Genomic DNA, 25,091 nt, shown 5'->3' with positions numbered 1-25,091 from the left:
TCAGTTTCATATTTGGGATAATGCATTTGAATCAATAATTTTTTCTTACCTTAAAAATTTGACTTTTTCCCTGTGGGCTGTTAGGCTCGCGGGGGCTGAAAATGCTTCATTTTATTGCGTCATTCTTGGCGCTGACTTTTTTGGCGCAAAATTTTTTTCTGTTTCCGGCGTCATACGTGTCGCCGGAAGTTGCGTCATTTTTGACGTTCTTTTGCGTCAAAAGTGTCGGCGTTCCGGATGTGGCGTCATTTTTGGCGCCAAATAATGTGGGCGTCTTATTTGGCGCTAAAAAAATATGGGCGTCACTTTTGTCTCCACATTATTTAAGTCTCATTATTTATTGCTTCTGGTTGCTAGAAGCTTGTTCACTGGCATTTTTTTCCCATTCCTGAAACTGTCATTTAAGGAATTTGATCAATTTTGCTTTATATGTTGTTTTTTCTATTACATATTGCAAGATGTTCCACGTTGCAACTGAGTCAGAAGATACTAAAGGAAAATCGCTGCCCGGTGCTGGAGCTACCAAAGCTAAGTGTATCACTTTTGGTATCTGTTCCTTCAGCTGTTGTTTGTATTAAATGTTATGACAAACTTGTTAATGCAGATAAAATTTCCTTTAGTACTGTTACATTACCTGTTGCTGTTCCGTCAACATCTAATACTCAGAGTGTTCCTGATAACATAAGAGATTTTGTTTCTAAATCCATTAAGAAGGCTATGTCTGTTATTTCTCCTTCTAGTATACATAAAAGTCTTTTAAAACTTCTCTTTTTTCAGATGAATTTTTAAATGAACATCATCATTCTGATACTGATAATGGTTCTTCTGGTTCAGAGGTTTCTGTCTCAGAGGTTGATGCTGATAAATCTTTGTATTTGTTCAAGATGGAATTTATTCATTCTTTATTTAAAGAAGTATTAATTGCATTAGAAATAGAGGATTCTGGTCCTCTTGATACTAAAACTAAACGTTTAAATAAGGTTTTTAAATCTCCTGTAGTTATTCCAGAAGTGTTTCCTGTCCCTGATGCTATTTCTGAAGTAATTTCCAGTTAATGGAATAATTTGGTTTACTCCTTTTAAAACGTTTTAAGCAATTATATCCTGTGCCATCTGACAGATTAGAGTTTGGGACAAAATCCCTAAGGTTTATGGGGCTGTCTCTACTCCTGCTATATTTTTAGCGGATGTTGCTGCAGCTTCAACTTTTTGGTTAGAAGCTTTAGCGCAACAAGTTAAACGATAAAGATGTATATCCTGCGCAGATGACAGAAGGGAAAGGGGATAGGGAATACCTCTAGCTCTCCTCAGCGGGTCCCTAGTGTACCCAATACAAAATAGAAAATAGAAGGGGGTGGAGGTGAGCGCCAAAAAAGGCTGAGGTAGGGGATGGGGACACCTGTTAGGCTGATAGAGAGGTGCCCACAATGTGGGTTCTCTTGATGACGATGGTGGAGTTGATGTACAAATAGTATAATAACTATAAATTGGTTATGTGAAGTTTAAAATGTATATCAATGTTTAATCCACACAAAATGTTAAAATATCTGTGATCTTCTTAAAAACATACACAATCATAAAAATAAAAATAAAAATAACAGTCATATAAAATCATGGATCCATGTTACAATAAGATAAATTAAAAAAAAATGGGAATGCACAATAAAACCTTTTAACAAAGAATGATCTGATAGACCAAGTGTCCTAATTAGGCCAAGTGTCCTAATTAGAGTAGTACATTTTGGAACAGTCCAGATGGTGATGAATGTTCTTATGGTTATGTTTATCCAATTAAATCGCAATATGGCAAAAAATTAATGTCTTTGTCAGTGACCAATTCTGAAAAAATTCCAAAGCAGTGTGTGTCCTGTGCCTGAAAAAGTGAAAAATGAAAAATACTAAAAATGTGAAAAATAATGTGATCACTTGATGTGAAAAAAATGGAGAGAAAAAAATTAGAAAAATTGGAGAAAAAAATATAGTGAAAAAATAATAATAATAAGTGACCTTGCAAAAAATGTGAGAATCCTCAAGTTAATGTAGCAAAAAGTAAGTCTTTCAAAGGTGGTTAAAAAAGTGTGTCCAATGTGATATAAAAAAGTGTAACATTGGACACTTTTTTAACCACCTTTGAAAGATCATTCTTTGTTAAAAGGTTTTATTGTGCATTCCCATTTTTTTTGAATTTATCTTATTGTAACATGGATCCATGATTTTATATGACTGTTATTTTTATTTTTATTTTTATGATTGTGTATGTTTTTAAGAAGATCACAGATATTTTAACATTTTGTGTGGATTAAACATTGATATACATTTTGAAACTTCACATAACCAATTTATAGTTATTATACTATTTGTACATCAACTCCACCATCGTCATCAAGAGAACCCACATTGTGGGCACCTCTCTATCAGCCTAACAGGTGTCCCCATCCCCTACCTCAGCTTTTTTTGGCGCTCACCTCCACCCCCTTCTATTTTATCTTTAGCGCAACAAGTAACAGATCATAATTCTCATAGCATTATTATTCTATAACATGCTAATTATTTTATTTGTGATGCCATCTTTGATATCATTAGAATTGATGTCAGGTATATGTCTCTAACTATTTTAGCTAGAAGAGCTTTATGGCTTAAAACTTGGAATGCTGATATGTCTTCTAAGTCAACTTTGCTATCCCTTTATTTCCAGGGTAATAAATTATTCGGTTCTCAGTTGGATTCTTTTATCTCAACTGTTACTGGAAGGAAGGGAACTTTTTTACCACAGGATAAAAAATCTGAGGTAAATTTAGGTCTAATAATTGTTTTCGTTCCTTTCATCACAACAAGGAACAAAAGCCTGATCCTTCATCCTCAGGAGCGGTATCAGTTTGGAAACCTTCTTCACTTTGGAATATATCCAAGCCTTATAGAAACCCAAAGCCAGCTCCTAAGTCCCCATGAAGGTGCGGCCCTCATTCCAGCTCAGCTGGTATGGGGCAGTTTACGTTCTTTTCAAAGAAATTTGGATCAATTCCGTTCACAATCTCTGGTTTCAGAACATTGTTTCAGAAGGGTACAGAATTGGCTTCAAGTTAAGGCCTCCTGCAAAGAGATTTTTTTCTTTCCCGTGTCCCAGTAAACCCAGCAAAGGCTCAAGCATTTCTGAAATGTGTTTCAGATCTAGAGTTGGTTGGAGTAATTATGCCAGTTCCAGTTCTGGAACAGGGGCTGGGGTTTTATTCTATCTCTTCATTTTACCAAAGAAGGTCAATTCCTTCAGACCAGTTCCGGATCTATCAATTTTGAATCGTTATGTAAGGATACCAACATTCAAGATAGTAGCTGTAAGGACTATCCTGCCTTTTGTTCAGCAAGGGCATTATATGTCTACAATAGATTTACAGGATGCATATCTGCATATTCCGATTCATCCAGATCACTTTTAGTTTCTGAGATTCTCTTTTTTAGACAAGCATTACCAGTTTTGTGGCTCTACAAAGGTTCTCGGTGCCCTTCTGTCTGTATTCAGAGAACAGGGTATTGGTATTTCCTTATTTGGACGATATCTTGGTACTTGCTCAGTCTTCACATTTTACAGAATCTCATACAAATCGACTTGTGGTGTTTCTTCAAGATCATGGTTGGAGGATCAATTTACCAAAAAGTTCATTGATTCCTCAGACAAGGGTAACCTTTTTAGGTTTCCAGGTAGATTTAGTGTCTCTGAATTTAGAATCTAGATTTAGAAGTCTAACATTGATATCAGCTTGTCAAAACCTTCAGTCACAATCATTCCCTTTGGTAGCCTTATGCATTGAAATTTTAGGTCTTATGACTGCTGCATCGGACGCGATCTCCTTTGCTCATTTTCACATGCGACCTCTTCAGCTCTGTATGCTGAACCATTGGTGTAGGAATTACACAAAGATATCTCAATTAATATCTTTAAAACCGATTGTACGACACTCTCTGACGTGGTGGACAGATCACCATCGTTTAGTTCAGGGGGCTTCTTTTGTTCTTCCGACCTGGACTGTAATTTCAACAGATGCAAGTCTTACAGGTTGGGGAGCTGTGTGGGGGTCTCTGACAGCACAAGGGGTTTGGGAATCTCAGGAGGTGAGATTACCGATCAATATTTTGGAACTCCGTGCAATTTTCAGAGCTCTTCAGTCTTGGCCTCTTCTGAAGAGAGAGTCGTTCATTTGTTTTCAGACAGTCAATGTCACAACTATGGCATACATCAATCATCAAGGAGGGACTCACAGTGCTCTGGCTATGAAAGTAGTATCTCGAATTCTGGTTTGGGCGGAATCCAGCTCCTGTCTAATCTCTGCGGTTCATTTCCCAGGTATAGACAATTAGGAAGCGGATTATCTCAGTCGTCAAACGTTGTATCCGGGCGAATGGTCCGGTATGGTATTTCTTCAGATTGTTCAAATGTGGGAACTTCCAGAAATAGATCTGATGGTTTCTCATCTAAACAAGAATCTTCCCAGGTATCTGTTCAGACCCCGGGATCCTCAGGCGGAGGCAGTGAATGCATTTTCACTTCCTTGGAAGTATCATCCTGCCTATATCTCTCCGCCTCTAGTTCTTCTTCCAAGAGTAATCTCCAAGATTCTGAAGGAATGCTCGTTTGTTCTGCTGGTAGCTCCAGCATGGACGGATTCTTTTTCGGATGGCCTCTTGCCAACCGTGGGCTCTTCCGTTAAGACCAGACCTTCTGTCGCAAGGTCCTTTTTTCCATCAGGATCTCAAATCTTTAAATTTAAGGGTATGGAGATTGAACGCTTGATTCTTGGTCAAAGAGGTTTCTCTGACTCTGTGATTAATACTATGTTACAGGCTCGTAAATCTGTATCTAGAGAGATATATTATAGAGTCTGGAAGACTTATATTTCTTAGTGTCTTCTCATCATTTTTCCTGGCATTCTTTTAGAATTCCGAGAATTTTTTTTACAGTTTCTTCAGGATGGTTTAGATAAAGGTTTGTCCGCAAGTTCCTTGACAGGACAAATCTCTGCCCTTTCTGTTCTTTTTCACAGAAAGATTGCTAATCTTCCTGATATTCATTGTTTTGTACAAGACTTGGTTCGTATAAAACCTGTCATTCAGTCAATTTCTCCTCCTTGGAGTTTGAATTTGGTTCTGGGGGCTCTTCTAGCTCCTCCTTTTGAACCCATGCATTCATTTGGACATTAAACTTCTTTCTTGGAAAGTTTTGTTTCTTTTGGCCATCTCTTCTGCCAGAAGAGTCTCTGAATTATCTGCTCTTTCTTGTGAGTCTCCTTTTCTGATTTTTCATCAGGATAAGGCGGTGTAGCGAACTTCTTTTGAATTTTTTCCTAAGGTTGTGTATTCTAACAATATTAGTAGAGAAATTGTGGTTCCTTCATTATGTCCTAATCCTAAGAATTCTAAGGAGAAATCATTGCATTCTTTGGATGTTGTTAGAGCTTTGTAATATTATGTTGAAGCTACTAAGTCTTTCCGAAAGACTTCTAGTCTATTTTTCATCTTTTCTGGTTCTAGAAAAAGCCAGAAAGCTTCTGCCATTTCTTTGGCATCTTGGTTGAAATCTTTAATTCATCATGCCTATGTCGAGTCGGGTAAAACTCCGCCTCAAAGGATTACAGCTCATTCTACTAGGTCAGTTTCTACTTCCTGGGCGTTTAGGAATGAAGCTTCGGTTGATCAGATTTGCAAAGCAGCAACTTGGTCCTCTTTGCATACTTTTACTAAATTCTACCATTTTGATGTGTTTTCTTCTTCTGAAGCAGTTTTTGGTAGAAAAGTACTTCAGGCAGCGGTTTCAGTTTGAATCTTCTGCTTTTGTTTTCATTAAACTTTATTTTGGGTGTGGATTATTTTCAGCAGGAATTGGCTGTCTTTATTTTATCCCTCCCTCTCTAGTGACTCTTGCGTGGAAAGATCCACATCTTGGGTAGTCATTATCCCATACGTCACTAGCTCATGGACTCTTGCTAATTACATGAAAGAAAACATAATTTATCTAAGAACTTACCTGATAAATTCATTTCTTTCATATTAGCAAGAGTCCATGAGGCCCACCCTTTTTGTGGTGGTTATGATTTTTTTGTATAAAGCACAATTATTCCAATTCCTTATTTTATATGCTTTCGCACTTTTTTCTTATCACCCCACTTCTTGGCTATTCGTTAAACTGATTTGTGGGTGTGGTGAGGGGTGTATTTATAGGCATTTTAAGGTTTGGGAAACTTTGCCCCTCCTGGTAGGAATGTATATCCCATACGTCACTAGCTCATGGACTCTTGCTAATATGAAAGAAATGAATTTATCAGGTAAGTTCTTACATAAATTATGTTTTTTATAAATATGTTACAACATAATAAAGGTTGACCTTGTTCAATATACAATATGGCAAATAGTTTAAAAATAGTTACAAAAACTTAAACAAAAGAGCAATTACAGATAACAAAATGAAACTGCAGTATATGTGAATTGCAGCAAACGACAACTTTAATATGATAGCCGTTTTTCAGATAGGGATCGTATATATAGTACAAACTACTGTTTGTCCCAAATTATCCTAGTAGGAAACAGAGTAGAATATCCAGTTTGCTATCCTCTTTAGGTGGATACTTTGCGTATGAATCCTCCTGTAGACATAGAGAGGAGAATTCCTTTTAGTGTAATATCACAAAGCACAGGTGAAAAAACACAATCCGTACTCACAGTAAGGACTGCTGGAGTTGGCGTTAGGGCACACTGCTGGATCCGTCCCTGTATCAGCTGTATATCTGCTGTGTATGGAATTTCCAAATCTGCGTGTTCAATAGGTTTATAGTGAAAACCTGTGAATTGGGTATTACAGGGAAGTAGGCTGCAGATACAAACACTGACTGGTCTGATCGTATCTAACAAATCTAGACCATCAGATGTGCTGTAACACCAGTTTACCTGCGCCACTACCCGGAGTCTTGTCAGCCAAATATTCAAATAACAGGTGTGCTCCAATACGGAGTCACGTGAGCAACGCGTTTCAAAAATTGGTTTCTTTGTCGAGCTAAGTTGTATTTTATTTCAGACAATATCAATGCTATGTTTGCAAAGTTTATACATATATTATTTTTGTTACACTTTAGTTGAACTACAAGGAATGTAGGAGAAATATTAGTTGTTTTTTTTTAATTGTATCTTCTAACAGTGGTGTTTCCTTAAACATCTGCCATTATTACGTTAAACTAACATTCTCTGAGTTTTTTTATTGCAAAGCAACTGTCTATACATGAAAAAAACAATAAATTGGTATGCCCAGCTGTGTAGAATTCTGTAATTAAACAACATTAATCATTGTACAAAAGTCCCATGTGAGTTTTAATTTTGCTTTCTCTGTCGGAACGTCCATTATAGTGGACATGAAAAAAACATGTTAAAGACATCACTTAGCTTAAATTTGTTTTTCAGTATTAATTTTGGATGACAGAAGGATAATATTTGCCTATAAGATAATAATTCAGGACTTGAAGGGGTTAAACCATAAAATAATATTTGAGATGGAAACATTCTTAAAGTGCCATAAAACATGTTGAGATCTGTGCATATCCTAAAAGGGCTAATTAAGTAAAAAGAGTTTGCATAAAAAAAATGTTTAAAAATTGCTGGCAAGTATTTTAAAATAATTTTCAAAAATAAGCAAAATTAGTTACATAGTCATGCTGTCTGGATCAGTCTGATCCACCCCCCTTATCAGTGTTTAGCATCAGAAACACAGGCATTTTATTTACAACTGAGTTCACAGCAGCTTATTTGCTTCTAGGCATGCTCCAGCAGATAATGAGTGTTAAAGTCTTGCATTCTACCAAAGCAAAGGTGGATATAGATACAGCCATAAAAGGAATTGTTTGTGTGTGTGTGTGTGTGGGGGGGGGGGGGGCAGAGCTGTACAATTTAGAAACTTAAAAGAAAGGGTTAATGGCGAGGCACTGCAGTATACATTTGCAGGTAAAGTAATTAAAGTACATATTATTATATTTTGTCTCTATCGCAACTTGTTTTATGTCCCTTTTAAAGGGATTTTGTAAACTCAGTCATCATCTATTTGCGTAAATAGATATTATTTGTGCAAACCTTAAAAAATTCACAGTGAAAATCTATTTTTATTCTAGGGTAATGCTTAAATTAATGATGGGAAATATTATACAAAACAGAACCAGGAAGTTGATGCTACCTTTTCATTATAAAAAAAAAAACCCTAACTTATTTTCCATTTAAATAAGCAATCTAAATATGAGCTAATGATATGCTGCATCACTTTTTCCTGCATGGCAGGTACTGGTGGCTTTCAACATGACGTAGGTGTTGAATATGGGAAAGTACAGTAGAAAATATTTCTTAAAGATAATTTTAAAACCATCCATTTGGCTATCAGCCTGGAATTCAAGGATGGCTGTGTTTTGCGCATTTGCATAAATCTCTTTTAAATGGTATGGTCCAATAATTAAGTTGACAGGTAATGTTGCCCAGACTTGGACTAAGTAACATTCTTCACTTAGCTGAGAGCTTGTAAGTATACGCATATAGTTACATAGAAAATATATTTTTTACCATTCAACTAGTTTTATATGCCAAAGCAAATAGGCTTATGCAAGTCTATAGTTAAAAGTGAAATACATCTTGGAAAAAAATACATCAGTAAATCCATAAAGAGCTTATTTGAACCTCATAGGTCTTGGCTAGCTATCCTTTAAAATTTAGCCAGACTCTTTCACTGGGGAGCTCCTAATTATGTGACAACTTCAGTAATAAAAGGAGAGGATCTTTCCCTGCTATATAATTTTATCAAAAAATACAGCTTAGAGCATGCTCTTTTCACAGTTTGGAATTATTACAAGATGTATACTTTTTAATGTTCTCATTTAGTTCTCACTCAATCACAGAAACAGATCACATATCAAGCTATGAAATTTAAATGCTGCATATATTTAACACAGGCAGTATGATTGCTTTCTGATTTTGTAGAGTACTGTCTAATGGGCTCAATATTCACAAGCAAAAAACTACATTGTCAGAATTCTTATAAAATGCATAATTTTTTTTTTTCAGTAGAGTAATTGAAGGATTCATAGCACAATGTATTTGCTTTAAAAACATGTTTTTAAGACAATAAAGACAATAAAAACACTTTGAGATTGTAATATAAAGTGTTTAATTATATCAAGTAAAACAACTTTGCAAAGTACTTTCATTATTTATTTTGTTCCCTTTTCTTGTAATTTAATTCTGAAAATTATTATTATTAGTTATTTGTAGAGCGCCAACAGATTTCACAGCACTAAATTTGAGGATTTTCCAATTTATGTTAGAAGTGGAATCTCTGTAGACTCCACACAGTCATTGGCTGCATACTTTTGTGAATCTTTTATAGCTATCCCTGATTGGCCTCACTGGAAAATGAAACCTAGGTTGCAATATGGTGATGAAACCTAGGTTGCAATATGGTGGCACCCATTGGTTTATTTACACTAAAACTTTATACCCTTATTTATTGAACAACTAATATTACTCAAAAAATATATTAGCATAATATTCTTAGACAAATCTTTGCTGTGAATACATCATTATATTTGGCATTTGTTTAGTGTGTAATGCCACTTTTAATATTTGTACAGTATATGCATTTAAGCACTGCATTGCAAAAGATCTGCATATATAATAAATACATGTTTTTTTTTTGCAAAATGTGCATTGTTTTGCATCCCAGATCCATACCCCTTGGAAAAGCTTTCACATATGTTTGTCTTTTTCCCTTTTGTTGTGCACAATTAGGGGCATATATAATTTAGTTACTGCACTGATCAAGTCAGAGCCATTGGACCCGCAAGGTTGATCATATTGAGCAAAAATTAAAACTCAATTTTCAGAGTTATTTAATATGAATAAAGGAAGAACACTGCATGGTATTTTTTTGGGGGGTGGGTATTTAGTTTTGCGTTTTAATGTCACGTTATGAAAATTATGAAATAAAACAGATAACTGCATACAGCTATATACATCTAGTTCCATCTAGCCAAGTTAGTAATATCAGATACACATTCAATGACATAATAAAAGGTTGCATCTAGCTATGTTTAGTTTGCACCTTTAGCTATTTTATTTGTTCGTGTTGATAATGCGCCCAGGGTTCCCGGCTGCACAGGCAGCAACAAGAATAAACACGTCTTACTGTTCAGGATTCTTCTTTGCCTCTGGATACTAAAAACTAACTTGGTGTCGGGAAATGTAAACACATACGCTGTTGCTGTGCTCCTCTCACATCCATGAGAGCAGTGTCTTCACCGGCCTCTCTCTACCTTCATTTCAACAGCTGCATTATACGCTTCTAGTTTTCTTCTTTCCCAATAAAGGCACCTACAGGGATGTTGTTACGCATAAAATTCTGTATCTTGTGCAGTTTAATTAATCTTTTGCCTTATTTGTAATGTAACGCTGAAAATTGTATTGTTTTCCCTCCCCTCAGAGAGAGTACAGTGCATTGAATAGAATGCGAAAACCTGGCCATCCTAAATGCTGCACAGTGATTGGTTTATATGTTAGGAGCTTGTTTATATTTATCTGTAATTGGCCACGGTAGGAAATTAAGACAAAACAACATACAAGAGTGTCCTGGGCTGGTGAAATAAATGTATATATAGCATATTTAAATACTTTTAAAAGATTTATTTTGCATGCAGATCTGTTGTAAAGCAGTGAATAATTTCTGATGCATTAAAAGAAATTCAAAATGTAATTGTGTATACAATATTTGCCTACAAAAACGTGTAACTTTATAATGTAGTTTCAGGATGTATTTTGCCCGCTTTTCCTGTATTTGAAATGGACATAATAGTCTTGTGCATTTCATTGTTTAGTAGAAGCATTTTAGTGATATATTTCTCAGCAAAATGCTTCTTGTGATATATACTGTTTTGGGCAACATATGTACATATGCTGTGCATAGTCGATGCACCCTCATTCAAATACTGCTCCAGCTCAGAGAGAACAAGATATAGCATGTATTATGCCAGGGAATACTTCATTTGCATCCAGGGCCGCCATCAGGGGGTGACAGGGGTGACTCCTGTCAGGGGCCCAATGGGCTAGGGGGGGCCCATGAGGCAAGAACTAAAAAAAAAAAAAAATTTTTTTTTTTTTTGAAATTTTGGCAGCCACCAGTGGGTACTACAGCAGAGTGCTAGTTGAGCATGGGAAACGTTATTACAAGGAGTAAAGTATTAGCATTTGAGAGGATTTCTGAGTGTGCACTAAACCACTATGCACAGCGTGAGACAGACTTGGCACTTTGTTTGTACAGTGTGTGCCTGAGTCAGACGGCTGATCACTTTCATTTGCAGAGGAGGTAGGAATTACTTAGCAAATGTTTTTTATTTCTTTGTGCAATTTAAGATTGTAACTTCAGTGTGGTAGTAGTTGTATGGTGGGGCCAGGTGTCCATAAAAACACTTTTTTTTTAGCAGCAGTGTATTTATGATTATTTGACAATGCTGTAGAAATTCTATATTTAAAACCATGCAGAAATGTTTCCTCCTCAATACACAAATGATATATATATTACATTCCAGTTTACTGCCCCTTTATGCAAGGACTTTCCAGATACAAGGAGGCATGTTATACTCTCAGACTAAGATTGCTCAGTGTTGGAAATGAGACAGGTTAACTTAAAACTGTTCAGTTTACACTACAGCTGACTTAATTTTGAAATGCATACCAACAAGCTTAAATCCTGCATTTAACCAGATCTAATGGTATGAGTACCACAGCTTATGGTTCCACCAAGAGTACAGCATTTTCAAAATCCACAAGTACAGCTGACAGATGGGAACATTTGTACACTATATTTGAAGTGATGCTCTTAATGTACAATTTTGAATTCACAGAATTATTTTTGTTTGCACATTTACAAATAAGATTCTTTAAAAAGTGATCTCTTAATTTCTGCATTTTTTTTTATCATGCATGTCACACACTGTTGATTTAGGGGATGCAAGGTGCATAAATGTTTCCTCCTGTGAGTGTTTCTGTGGGTGTCTGTGTTTATGTCTTTGTGCTTTGGTTTGTGTCTCTATGAGTGTGTATGTATTTTGTTTCTGTTGGTATCTCTGTGAGGGTGGGTGTGTATGTCTTTGTGCATTTTCTGTGGATGTCTGTGAGGGTGTGTGCATATGTCTTTGAGCTTTTTCTATGGGTGTCTCTGTGAGGGTGGGCGTGTGTTTGTCTTTGTGTATTTTGTCTGGATGCCTCTGTGAGGGTGGGTGTGTATGTCTGTGTTTTCTGTGGATGTCTCTGTGAGGGTGTGTGTGTGTGTGTATGTATGTCTGTGTTTTCTGTGGATGTCTCTGTGAGGGTGTGTATTTTCTGTGGGTGTCTCTGTGAGGGTGTGTGTATGTCTTTGTGTGTTTTCTGTGGATGTCTCAGTGAGGGTGTGTTTATGTATGTCTTTCTGTGTTTTATGTGGTTGTCTCTCTGTGTGTGTATGTCTTTGTGTGTTTTCTGTGGGTGTCTCTGTGTGTGTGTATGTCTTTGTGTGTTTTCTGAGGCTGTCTCTGTTGGTGTTTCCTTGGGTGTATGTGCAAGTTTGAGTTTGTGTGTGTGTCCATTATCTGTTCCTTTTTAGTACATTTTGACCTTACTACTGATTATTCACATCTTTCTACAGACTTTGAGACTAATGAGACCTTTCCGGAAGTCACCAATCTACCATTTAACCTTTAAATTATTGTTTAGGCAGTTCAGGGCCCTTCCTTTCAGCCACTGCATGCTGGTGTCATCATTTAGTTGGCATCTTCCTTTACAAAAAGATAATCAGAAATCCATATTTTGTTTTCTAAATCTCCTTTTTTTTTACAAAACTGTAGTTTACCTCATTACTTGTCAGGTCAATGTAAACAAGTGCTGAGTGTCTGTTTGGGTGTCTGTGTCTGAGTTTCTTTGCGTGTTTGCTAGAGTGTCTATATGTGAATCCTTATGTGTGAGTGTGTGTGTGTGAGTGTTTCAGTGTATGTTACTACCTTTACAACATTTCCAAGTTTAAATAGACACTTAAGAATAAAGTGCATATACATTTTAGTCACTTGGTCAAAAATTGCACATGTCAAAGGAGGGGGGGGGGGGGGCCCTGATCAATGGGTGAGTCAGGGGCCCCAAAATTTCTAGTGGCGGCCCTGTTTGCATCATATAAGTCATTGCCAACTCTGAACAGACATAAGGCCGGCCCAATGTTCAAAGGATTGTCAAGTCACGCAATATTTTTTTAAAAAGTGGGCTGATAGTCGCCTTCCATAGGACAGTATAGGGCTTGCCGTCTTTTCAAAAATCTGACCACATTGCTAGTGAATGCGGATCTTGGCGCTGTGGAGCGGAGTGTTTTTAATGTATTTTTACACAACATGTACTATATGTAAAGTATAAATGTAAAATGTGTTATTTAAAATAGACAGCTTGTTCAAAGGGATATGAAACTCGTACATTGGAAACTTTTTTAACATTGTATGCTTTGTCTGAATTACAAAAGAAAATGTATTTATTTAAGTTTGCTTCATTACCATGAAGCGATACCTAGGTAGGCAACTGGAGCACTACATGGCAGGAAATAGTGCTGCCATAAAGTGCTCCAAAAATCATACGTCCCGGCTTTTCAACAATAGATGCCAAGAGAAAAAGAAAATTGATACTAGAAGTAAATTAGAAAGTTGTTTAAAATTGCATGCTCTATCTGAATCATTAGAGAAAATGTGTGTCTCTTTAACATTGTATATGTATAGCTGCTACAAGTTTACACTGTACTGTACGTGTTTAGTTTTAATATCGTGATCACACTGTACTGTACGTGTTTAGTTTTAATATCGTGATCACACTGTACGTGTTTAGTTTTAATATCGTGATCACACTGTACTGTACGTGTTTAGTTTTAATATCGTGATCACACTGTACTGTGCGTGTTTAGTTTTAATATCGTGATAACACTGTACAAAATGTGTTATAAGACCTTTGTTACAGTGCGGTTGCAAAATTATAAGTGAACTCATTTAGTACTGTGTGTTCAATGTGTGCAATCAATGTTATTAAAATTAAACACTTGAGACAGTGCAGTTTCAATATTAGAATATTGCAGTATTAGAAATATGCTATTGATATAGATATATATCTGTCTATATAACTCCCTATCTATGTCTGTCTGTCCGTCTCTATATCTATCTACAGTATGTATCTCTATGTATATGTCTTTATCTATTTATTTATCTATGTCTGTCTCTCTCTCTCTATGTATTTATCTATCTATCTATCTATCGGGCCTTGTGTGTGATTCCTGCAGTTGTACAGTGCTCATCATACCTATATACCTGGCACTGGTGCTCACTTGATTGATGCAGTCCTTATCCTAACCATATGGCAGCATTTGTGTAAACAGCTTGTCTTAAATGTATTGTTGATCTCCTGATGTTGCAAAACAAATATTGTGATTCCTCTGATTTGCATTTGGCAGAAGAGTAGTGTCTTATGGCTGCCCAGAAGTATACAACTGTTTCTTTGATATTTTTTTTAAAGCGGAGAACTTTTAGTTTGACAAATACAAATGGACTTGCTAAACAAATCCTGTACCAGACAAGCTCTAATAAAGAGGCACGCTTATTAGCAAGGGACATTGCGCAAGTCTGGACCTAATAAAAATATAGTATAGGCTTTGTGGTAATCTTGCGAAATGTCCTATTCTATTCTGACAGTACTTAATAAAGTATTCTAAAGGTCGCTGTGAAAGAAAAATGATCTAGATGATTAAACATTTTATTGTTAGAAATAGGATATTAATAAATGTATTTAATAAAAAGAATAAAAAGTTTCATGAGGACTTTACAGGACACTTTACAGTTTATTTATTTGAAAAATGCACGTACCAGTCCTAAAAAAGTTTTTGTTCATAAAGGGACACTTAACCCAAATTTTTTTCTTTCACAGTTCAGATAGAGCATGCAATTTTAAGCAACTTTCTAATTTACTCCTATTATCAATGTTTCTTTGTTCTCTTGCTATCTTTATTTAAAAAGCAGAAATGTGATGCATAGGAGCCGGCTCATTTTTGGTTGAGAACCTGGGTTATGCTTGCTTATTGGTGGGTAAATGTAAGCCTCCAATAAGCAAGTGCTATCCATGGTGCTGAACATAAAATGGGCTGGCTGCTAAGATTTTCATTCCTGCTTTTAAAATAAAGATAGCAAGAGAACACAGAAAAATTGATAAGAGGAGTAAATTAGAAAGTTGCTTAAAATTTCATGCTCTATCTGAATCATGAAATAAAACATTTGGGTTCAGTGTCCCTTTAAGCTGGGGAGTTGTCATTGTCCACTAACAACACTATGGGTGTTGGCCTAATCAGCCAATAATCAATATGTCCCATAGAAAAAGTTGTAAAACATGCATTCCCTATTACTTTCACAATGAATTTAAATTACTTTCATGCAGCAAGATATTTTGTTTTTATAGCCATCTTTTATATGTGTGATTAAAAATGTTTAGGATATTTTTTTTTTTTTTTAAAACATGTTCTTTATTGAACAATATTCCTTGTAGCTTTATGAGACGCTGACCAGGGAGCCAAGCTCATGTAGACACGAAAAGAGCAAATGTTAAATTTGACATTAATTGAAGTCTAACACGTACGGATATTCTAGCTTGTGGTGAATATCCCATAGCGTCACAATGGTCAAATTATTCATAGTTTGGGATCATAATTGAACTTAAGACCTTGTACGTTTCTTCAGTCAAAAGGAAAAGATTTGTGTGGAGATTTTCACCTTCTTCAGTTCTAAATCTCTAGAGAATAATTGTGTTGGTTTATTAAAGAATTCTGACATTGTCAGAAACCCAAGACCGTTGCACCTACAAAGTCCTGCGTAGCTCCACCACATGTGAACTTCATTATGTGTATATGAATTACCATACAGAACACCTCTGGGTCCGGTTACATCACACTTCCCCTGCTATTGGGTAACACATAGGAGCCCATATGGATTGTGTTGTGGGATGAAGTGAGGCGTAGTTAATATAACCTGGTGAGATAATCATTTTTTGTCTACACAGGATGACATTCTAACCGTTATACGCAGAGTGGATGAAAACTGGGCAGAAGGAATGCTGGGAGACAAAATAGGAATATTCCCAATTTCCTATGTAGAGGTAAGTCACATAGGAGCAGGAATTAAAGATGTTTTCTCCTAAAAACGAAAGCCAATTCATTTAGTGGGAAGGCAAATGCTTAATGTGTTTTGTGAATTATACAAGTATGAATTGTCTTAATCATATTTGACTACATTAATAAACCACATGGCGTACAATGTCTGCGTGATTTGTATATAGACAGCTGCCAGATTATTTTCTTTTGTAATATTGTATTGTCTGTGCAGTAATTTAAGTATATGGGGGAAAAATTACCCCGATAGTTGATCATAAATCTGAATTTTAAAAAGAAACATTCAAAATATTATAAATAGGAAAACAGATGGCAGAAAAAGGAGATTAGATATGTATGAATAAATCGGCTGATTTAGAGACCATGGTCAATTGTAATATCAGTCAGGCCTACTAAATGCAATGCTGCTACCCTGCAGTATTGGACACATTAGAATAAGGGGTCGATTTATGAAAGGCTTTGCAAGCCTTTTGACTCACTACGGCTGCAGGTTCTCATAAGAGAACCTGCACGCCGTATTTAACAATCAGCGGTCATCAGACCGCTGCTTCTTTAATCTTTCGCCACCTCTAAAGTGGCAAAATTTAATCTCTGTGGTTTAGTCCGATCGGGGAGATTGACAGCTCCTGCCTGCATGCAGGGGGCGGGATTGCACGCGAGCGCAAAATAGCGCTCGTGTGCAATACTGAATTCCGCCATGGAAATTCAGTCTGACAGAGGCGAGCTGCGGTGGACAGGGGTGCCCTTGTCCGCCTCAGCTTGATAAATCACCCCCTTAGAGTGCATAAGGCAGTACACTGTATCTATGTAATTACCGCTTATATTATCTTTATATCACATGGCCTGTCTGAATAATAATAATAAGAAGAAGAAGAATTTGGGGTCTCATGTCCCTTTACATGGGCATTTTAATGCAAAAATAACATGCTCTAATTTGTCAGACCATTTTAGACCTTTAGTGACCCTAGGAAGCTGTGTTGTACCATCTTTTGATTGGCAGGATGGATTTGCAGTTACGAGTGGCACATAGTTATCAAGGATCAGTAGTATGAAAATGACACACGCTAATGGATTTGAGTACCCTATTTTGGCATTTAAATCTCCCTTTACAGTCTACTATCCTTATCTGTTCTGAAAATATATGTAGAATATCGCAAGGCCATTAACTTGAGCAGAGAGCTTTTAGATCATTCTGCCCTTCGAAAGAACAATTGAAAATTATTGTTTCTCTTGTTAAGTGTATTCAGTCCACGGGTCATCCATTACTTATGGGATTATATCTCCTTCCCAACAGGAAGTTGCAAGAGGATCACCCAAGCAGAGCTGCTACATAGCTCCTCCCCTCACATGTCATATCCAGTCATTCTCTTGCAACTCAACTAGATAGGTCGTTGTGAGAGGTCTGTGGTGTTTTTATACTTAGTTTATTTCTTCAATCAAAAGTTTGTTATTTTAAATGGCACCGGAGTGTGCTATTTGTTCTCAGGCAGTATTTAGAAGAAGAATCTGCCTGCGTTTTCTATGATCTTAGCAGAAGTAACTAAGATCCACTGGCTGTTCTCGCACATTCTGAGTAGTGGGGTAACTTTCAGAAAGGGAATAGCATGCGGGGAATCCTGCAAACGAGGTATGTGCAGTAAATTATTTTTCTAAGGAATGGAATTGACTAAGAAAATACTGCTGATACCGATGTAATGTAAGTACAGCCTTAAATGCAGCGGCGACTGGTATCAGGCTGATGAATGTATGTACAATAAGTAATTTTCTAAGGAATGGAATTGACTAGGAAAATACTGTTAATACCGAAGTATTGTATAAGCCTTAACTGCAGTAGAAGCGACTGGTAGCAGGCTTATTAATAACACTATCAAACTTTTAAAGTGTATGTTTAAAACGTTTACTGGCATGTTATTCGTTTTTTGTGAGGTACTTTGGTGATAAATCTTTTGGGGCATGAAATTTTCCACATGGCTGTTGTTTATTTCTATATAGAATCGATTAACTGAGGTTTCCCACTGTTGTAATAGGAGTGGGAGGAGCCTATTTTAGCGCTTTTTTGCGCAGTAAAAATTCAGTTTCAGTCTTCCTGCTCCTTCCTCCTTGATCCAGGACGTCTCTAGAAAGCTCAGGGGTCTTCAAAAGTCATTTTGAGGGAGGTAATCAGTCACAGCAGACCTGTGACAGTGTGTTTGACTGTGATAAAAAACGTTAATTGTTAATTTGATTATCCGTTTTTGGGTATTAAGGGGTTAATCATCCATTTGCTAGTGGGTGCAATACTCTTCTAACTTAATACATTAACTGTGAAGATTTGGTTGCTATAACTGATTTGGTGCTTTGTTATTTCAACTGTGACGTTTTTTTTTTTTGTGCTTTTTTTTTTTTTTTTTTCCAAGCTTGCTAGTCTCATTGCGAGTCTGTTTAAACATGTCTGACACAGATGAATCTGCTTGTTCACTATGTTTGAAGGCCAATGTGGAGCCCCACAGAAATGTGTACTAATTGTATTGATGTCACTTTGAATAAAAGTCAATCTATATCTGTAAAGAAATTATCACCAGACAACGAGGGGGAAGTTATGACGACTAACTCTCCTCACGTGTCAGTACCTTCGCCTCCCGCTCAGGGGGCGCGTGATATTGTGGCGCCAAGTGCATCAGAGAGGCCCATACAAATCACTTTGCAAGACATGGCTGCTGTTATGACAGAGGTATTATCTAAATTGCCTGAATTAAGAGGCAAGCGCGATAGCTCTGGGTTAAGGACAGAGCGCGCTGATGATGTGAGAGCCATGTCTGATACTGCGTCACAATTTGCAGAACATGAGGACGGAGAGCTTCATTCTGTGGGTGACGGATCTGATCCAGGGAGACCGGATTCAGAGATTTCTAATTTTAAATTTAAGCTTGAGAACCTCCGCGTATTGCTAGGGGAGGTATTAGCGGCTCTGAATGATTGTAACACGGTTGCAATTCCAGAAAAAGTATGTAGGTTGGATAGATACTTTGCGGTACCGGTGTGTACTGACGTTTTTCCTATACCTAAAAGGCTTACAGAAATTATTAGCAAGGAGTGGGATAGACCCGGTGTGCCTTTTTCCCCACCTCCGATGTTTAGAAAAATGTTCCCGATAGACGCCACCACACGAGACTTATGGCAGACGGTCCCTAAGGTGGAGGGAGCAGTTTCTACTTTAGCTAAGCGTACCACTATCCCGGTGGAGGATAGTTGTGCTTTTTCGGATCCAATGGATAAAAAATTAGAAGGCTACTTTAAGAAAATGTTTGTTCAACAAGGTTTTATCTTACAGCCCCTTGCATGCATTGCGCCTGTCACTGCGGCTGCAGCATTCTGGTTTGAGTCTCTGGAAGAGGCCATTCGCACAGCTCCATTGGATGAGATTATGGCCAAGCTTAAAGCACTTAAGCTAGCTAATGCATTTGTTTCTGATGCCGTTGTACATTTAACCAAACTAACGGCTAAGAACTCCGGATTCGCCATCCAGGCGTGCAGAGCGCTATGGCTTAAATCCTGGTCAGCTGATGTGACTTCTAAATCTAAATTGCTTAATATTCCTTTCAAATGGCAGACCTTATTCGGGCCCGGCTTGAAATAAATTATTGCTGACATTACTGGGGGTAAGGGTCATACTCTTCCTCAGGACAGGGCCAAGTCAAAGGCCAAACAGTCTAATTTTCGTGCCTTTCGTAATTTCAAGGCAGGAGCAGCATCAACTTCCTCCGCTCCAAAACAGGAAGGAGCTGTTGCTCGTTACAGACAGGGCTGGAAAACTAACCAGTCCTGGAACAAGGGCAAGCAGGCCAGAAAGCCTTCTTCTGCCCCTAAGACAGCATGAAGAGAGGGCCCCCTATCTGGAAACGGATCTAGTGGGGGGCAGACTATCTCTCTTCGCCCAGGCTTGGGCAAGAGATGTCCAGGATCCCTGGGCGTTGGAGATCATATCTCAGGGATATCTTCTGGACTTCAAAGCATCTCCTCCACAAGGGAGATTTCATCTTTCAAGGTTATCAGCAAACCAGATAAAGAAAGAGGCATTTCTACGTTGTGTGCAAGACCTCTTAGTATTGGGGGTGATCCACCCAGTTCCGCGGACGGAACAAGGGCAAGGGTTTTACTCGAATCTGTTTGTGGTTCCCAAGAAAGAGGGAACCTTCAGACCAATCTTGGACCTTAAAATCTTAAACAAATTCCTAAGAGTTCCATCATTCAAAATGGAAACTATTCGAACCATCCTACCCATGATCCAAGAGGGTCAATACATGACCACGGTAGACTTAAAGGATGCCTACCTTCATATACCGATTCACAAAGATCATTATCGGTACCTAAGATTTGCCTTTCTAGACAGGCATTACCAGTTTGTAGCTCTTCCCTTCGGGTTGGCTACGGCCCCGAGAATCTTTACAAAGGTTCTGGGCTCACTTCTGGCGGTTCTAAGACCGCGAGGCATAGCGGTGGCTCCGTATCTAGACGACATCCTGATACAGGCATCAAGCTTTCAAAGGGCCAAGTCTCATACAGAGATAGTTCTGGCATTTCTGAGGTCGCATGGGTGGAAGGTGAACGTGGAAAAGAGTTCTTTATCACCACTCACAAGAGTCTCCTTCCTAGGGACTCTAATAGATTCTGTAGAGATGAAAATTTACCTGACGGAGTCCAGGTTATCAAAACTTCTAAATGCTCGCAGTGTCCTTCATTCCATTCCACGCCCGTCAGTGGCTCAGTGCATGGAAGTAATCGGCTTAATGGTTGCGGCAATGGACATAGTGCCATTTGCGCGCCTGCATCTCAGACCGCTGCAATTATGCATGCTAAGTCAGTGGAATGGGGAATACTCAGATTTGTCCCCCCTACTAAATCTGGATCAAGAGACCAGAGTTTCTCTTCTCTGGTGGCTTTCTCGTGTCCATCTGTCCAAGGGTATGACCTTTCGCAGGCCAGATTGGACGATTGTAACAACAGATGCCAGCCTTCTAGGTTGGGGCGCAGTCTGGAACTCCCTGAAGGCTCAGGGATCGTGGACTCAGGAGGAGAAACTCCTCCCAATAAATATTCTAGAGTTAAGAGCAATATTCAATGCTCTTCTAGCTTGGCCTCAGTTAGCAACACTGAGGTTCATCAGATTCCAGTCGGACAACATCACGACTGTGGCTTACATCAACCATCAAGGGGGAACCAGGAGTTCCCTAGCGATGTTAGAAGTCTCAAAGATAATTCGCTGGGCGGAGTCTCACTCTTGCCACCTGTCAGCGATCCACATCCCAGGCGTACAGAACTGGGAGGCGGATTTTCTAAGTCGTCAGACTTTTCATCCGGGGGAGTGGGAACTCCATCCGGAGGTGTTTACTCAACTGGTCCATTGTTGGGGCAAACCAGAACTGGATCTCATGGCGTCTCGCCAGAACGCCAAGCTTCCTTGTTACGGATCCAGGTCCAGGGACCCGGGAGCGGTGCTGATAGATGCTCTGACAGCCCCTTGGGTCTTCAACATGGCTTATGTGTTTCCACCATTCCCGATGCTTCCTCGACTGATTGCCAGGATCAAACAGGAAAGGGCATCGGTGATTCTGATAGCGCCTGCGTGGCCACGCAGGACCTGGTATGCAGACCTAGTGGACATGTCGTCCTGTCCACCGTGGTCTCTGCCTCTGAGGCAGGACCTTCTAATTCAGGGTCCTTTCAATCATCCAAATCTAATTTCTCTGAGACTGACTGCATGGAGATTGAACGCTTGATTCTATCAAGGCGTGGCTTCTCGGAGTCGGTTATTGATACCTTAATACAGGCTCGGAAACCTGTTACCAGAAAAATTTACCATAAGATATGGCGTAAATATTTATACTGGTGCGAATCCAAGAGTTACTCATGGAGTAAGGTTAGGATTCCTAGGATATTGTCTTTTCTACAAGAGGGTTTAGAAAAGGGCTTATCTGCTAGTTCGTTAAAGGGACAGATTTCTGCTCTGTCTATTCTTCTACACAAACGTCTGGCAGAAGTTCCAGACGTTCAGGCCTTTTGTCAGGCTTTGGCTAGGATTAGGCCTGTGTTTAAGATTGTTGCTCCGCCGTGGAGTTTAAACGTAGTTCTTAAAGTTCTTCAAGGTGTTCCGTTTGAACCCCTTCATTCCATTGATATTAAGCTGTTACCTTGGAAAGTTCTGTTTTTGATGGCTATTTCCTCGGCTCGAAGAGTCTCTGAGTTATCTGCCTTACATTGTGATTCTCCTTATCTGATTTTCCATTCAGACAAGGTAGTTCTGCGTACTAAACCTGGGTTCTTACCTAAGGTAGTTTCTAACAGGAATATCAATCAAGAGATTGTTGTTCCATCACTGTGTCCTAACCCTTCTTCAAGGAAGGAGCGACTCTTGCATAATCTGGACGTAGTCCGTGCCCTGAAGTTCTATTTGCAGGCAACTAAAGATTTTCGTCAAACTTCTTCCCTGTTTGTCGTTTACTCTGGACAGAGGAGAGGTCAAAAAGCTTCGGCTACCTCTCTCTCCTTTTGGCTTCGTAGCATAATACGCTTAGCCTATGAGACTGCTGGACAGCAGCCTCCTGAAAGAGTTACAGCTCATTCCACTAGAGCTGTGGCTTCCACCTGGGCCTTTAAGAATGAGGCCTCTGTTGAACAGATTTGCAAGGCTGCAACTTGGTCTTCACTTCACACTTTTTCAAAATTTTACAAATTTGACACTTTTGCTTCTTCGGAGGCTGTTTTTGGGAGAAAGGTTCTTCAGGCAGTGGTTCCTTCCGTTTAAAATTCCTGCCTTGTCCCTCCCATCATCCGTGTACTTTAGCTTTGGTATTGGTATCCCATAAGTAATGGATGACCCGTGGACTGAATACACTTAACAAGAGAAAACATAATTTATGCTTACCTGATAAATTTATTTCTCTTGTAGTGTATTCAGTCCACGGCCCGCCCTGTCTTTTAAGGCAGATCAAAATTTTTAATTCAAACTACAGTCACCACTGCACCCTATGGTTTCTCCTTTCTTGTCTTGTTTCGGTCGAATGACTGGATATGACATGTGAGGGGAGGAGCTATGTAGCAGCTCTGCTTGGGTGATCCTCTTGCAACTTCCTGTTGGGAAGGAGATATAATCCCATAAGTAATGGATGACCCGTGGACTGAATACACTACAAGAGAATTTTTTTTATCAGGTAAGCATAAATTATGTTATTATTATCTCTTCTTCCTACTTCCACGGGGGTGTAATTTTTTCTGAACATTCTTATTTACATATCCTTTCTATAACCATTACTTGAGTATTTATATTGTAAGTATAAGTGAGGATACAACAGGCAAAATCAGCTATATCATATGGCAAATTGTTTACAAATAGCTCCTACTTTTATTTTAATATATTCCGGCAGTTAAAATGGATTATTGGAAACAAATTAAACAAAAAATGACAGTACACTGTCCCTTTAAATTTTGACAAGTCTCTTTAAATTACAATTCCATTCTACATACTGTCCTGATGTGATTATGCCAGAACATGTTAATGGATTGTCGAACTGAAAGTGTACACTTACTGCCTATTAATACAATGTTGTTCTTATCAAATAAAAAAGGAAATGTTCATCCTTTTAAATGTATATCCCACCAAGCGTAAAACAGCGTCATGTCTGTCTGCACAAAATAATCCCATTTTGGTTATCTCCCGAGGACAGAGCAATAAATATTTACAAATTCATAAACATCACTTATGGTGAATGTAGATATTAAAGGGACATTAAATACTTTGAGATGGTAATATAAAATGATAAATTGTATATATAAAACAAACTCTGCAATATACTTTCATTATTTATTTTGTCCCCTTTTTCTGTAATTCCATTCTGAAATTGTGAGCTTTTTAGTACCTGATAGAAATGGAAGTGCAGAACCCTGTTATATTCTACACAGACATTGGATGCACACTCTAGTGACCTATTTATAACTGTCCCTAATTGGCCACAGCAGAGAATGTTACAATACGGCAGCTTCCATTGTTTTATAGACACTAAGGGGTAGATTTAACAAGAAGAAGATGCTGCTTTCTACCATAAAGTTTCAGGTCCGCCTGAAACTGAAGTTGTTCCTTAACTTGTCCGCCACCTTTTAGCGGCCAATATCAAAGTTATAATCTGATCTCTGGTTAATTTTCTAAACACTAATTGCTACTGCAAGCTTGCGGTAGCAATAGCCAGCCACTTGTAATGGCTGGTTAATTATTGTGTGCCCGCAAACGGGCAATTAGCGCTTTACTTGTAATCTAGCTGGAAAAAAAACACCTTTTTGTAATGCAAAAAAAATCGGAAACATCCCTGAAAAATGTTTAAATAGTGCCCTCATATGCATGATAGAATTATTTAAGTTTTATCTCTTTAATATACGACTTCACTTTTAGTGGATTATCCCACTAATATGATAATGGGAAAGTACACCTCACACTGTATCCACAGCTTAGCACATTTTAGTATTTGTACTGTCATAAAGCAGTCATAAATGTGCAGGAAAAAAACAGAAAAAAAAACATTTGTTTCAACAGCATACATTTTTATTAATCGCATCATCTCACTTATTTTATAAGAAAAGATTAAACCATAAAATCTGTTTACCATATGTGAGGGTTTTTTTGCCAGTTATTTTTTGGATCACATGCTTGTCGTGTAATTATAAATTCAGAACATGGGTTTTGCCTAGACTTTAAAGACATTTTTAATGATTACATTAGTAAAAGATCCTTTGACTATATGTAAAACTGAAACCCTTGTTTAAATACATCGCCCGGGCTTGCTTGTTGCGTGACTAGAACATGCTGGGCAAAAAAAAAAACACAGTTTGCTGGTTTCTGTTTAGGTTTC

The 25,091-nt window shown here is 38.0% G+C and overlaps 1 protein-coding gene across 3 annotated transcripts in view; it reads left to right on the top strand.

Annotated features, from left to right (window-relative positions):
- Positions 1–25,091, top strand: part of SH3RF1 (SH3 domain containing ring finger 1) — a 379,385-nt gene that overhangs the window by 201,570 nt on the left and 152,724 nt on the right. For all 3 annotated transcript variants that reach the window (XM_053703817.1, XM_053703816.1, XM_053703815.1), the window contains exon 4: positions 16,107–16,202. In XM_053703817.1, coding sequence (XP_053559792.1) covers positions 16,107–16,202 — 96 coding nt within the window. The remainder of the gene's footprint in view (positions 1–16,106; positions 16,203–25,091) is intronic.

This window comes from Bombina bombina, chromosome 2 (genome assembly GCF_027579735.1).
Source record: "Bombina bombina isolate aBomBom1 chromosome 2, aBomBom1.pri, whole genome shotgun sequence".
Taxonomy (NCBI): Eukaryota; Metazoa; Chordata; class Amphibia; order Anura; family Bombinatoridae; genus Bombina; species Bombina bombina.
Note: the sequence above shows the minus strand (reverse complement) of the source record. Positions and strands in the feature narration are given on the sequence as shown.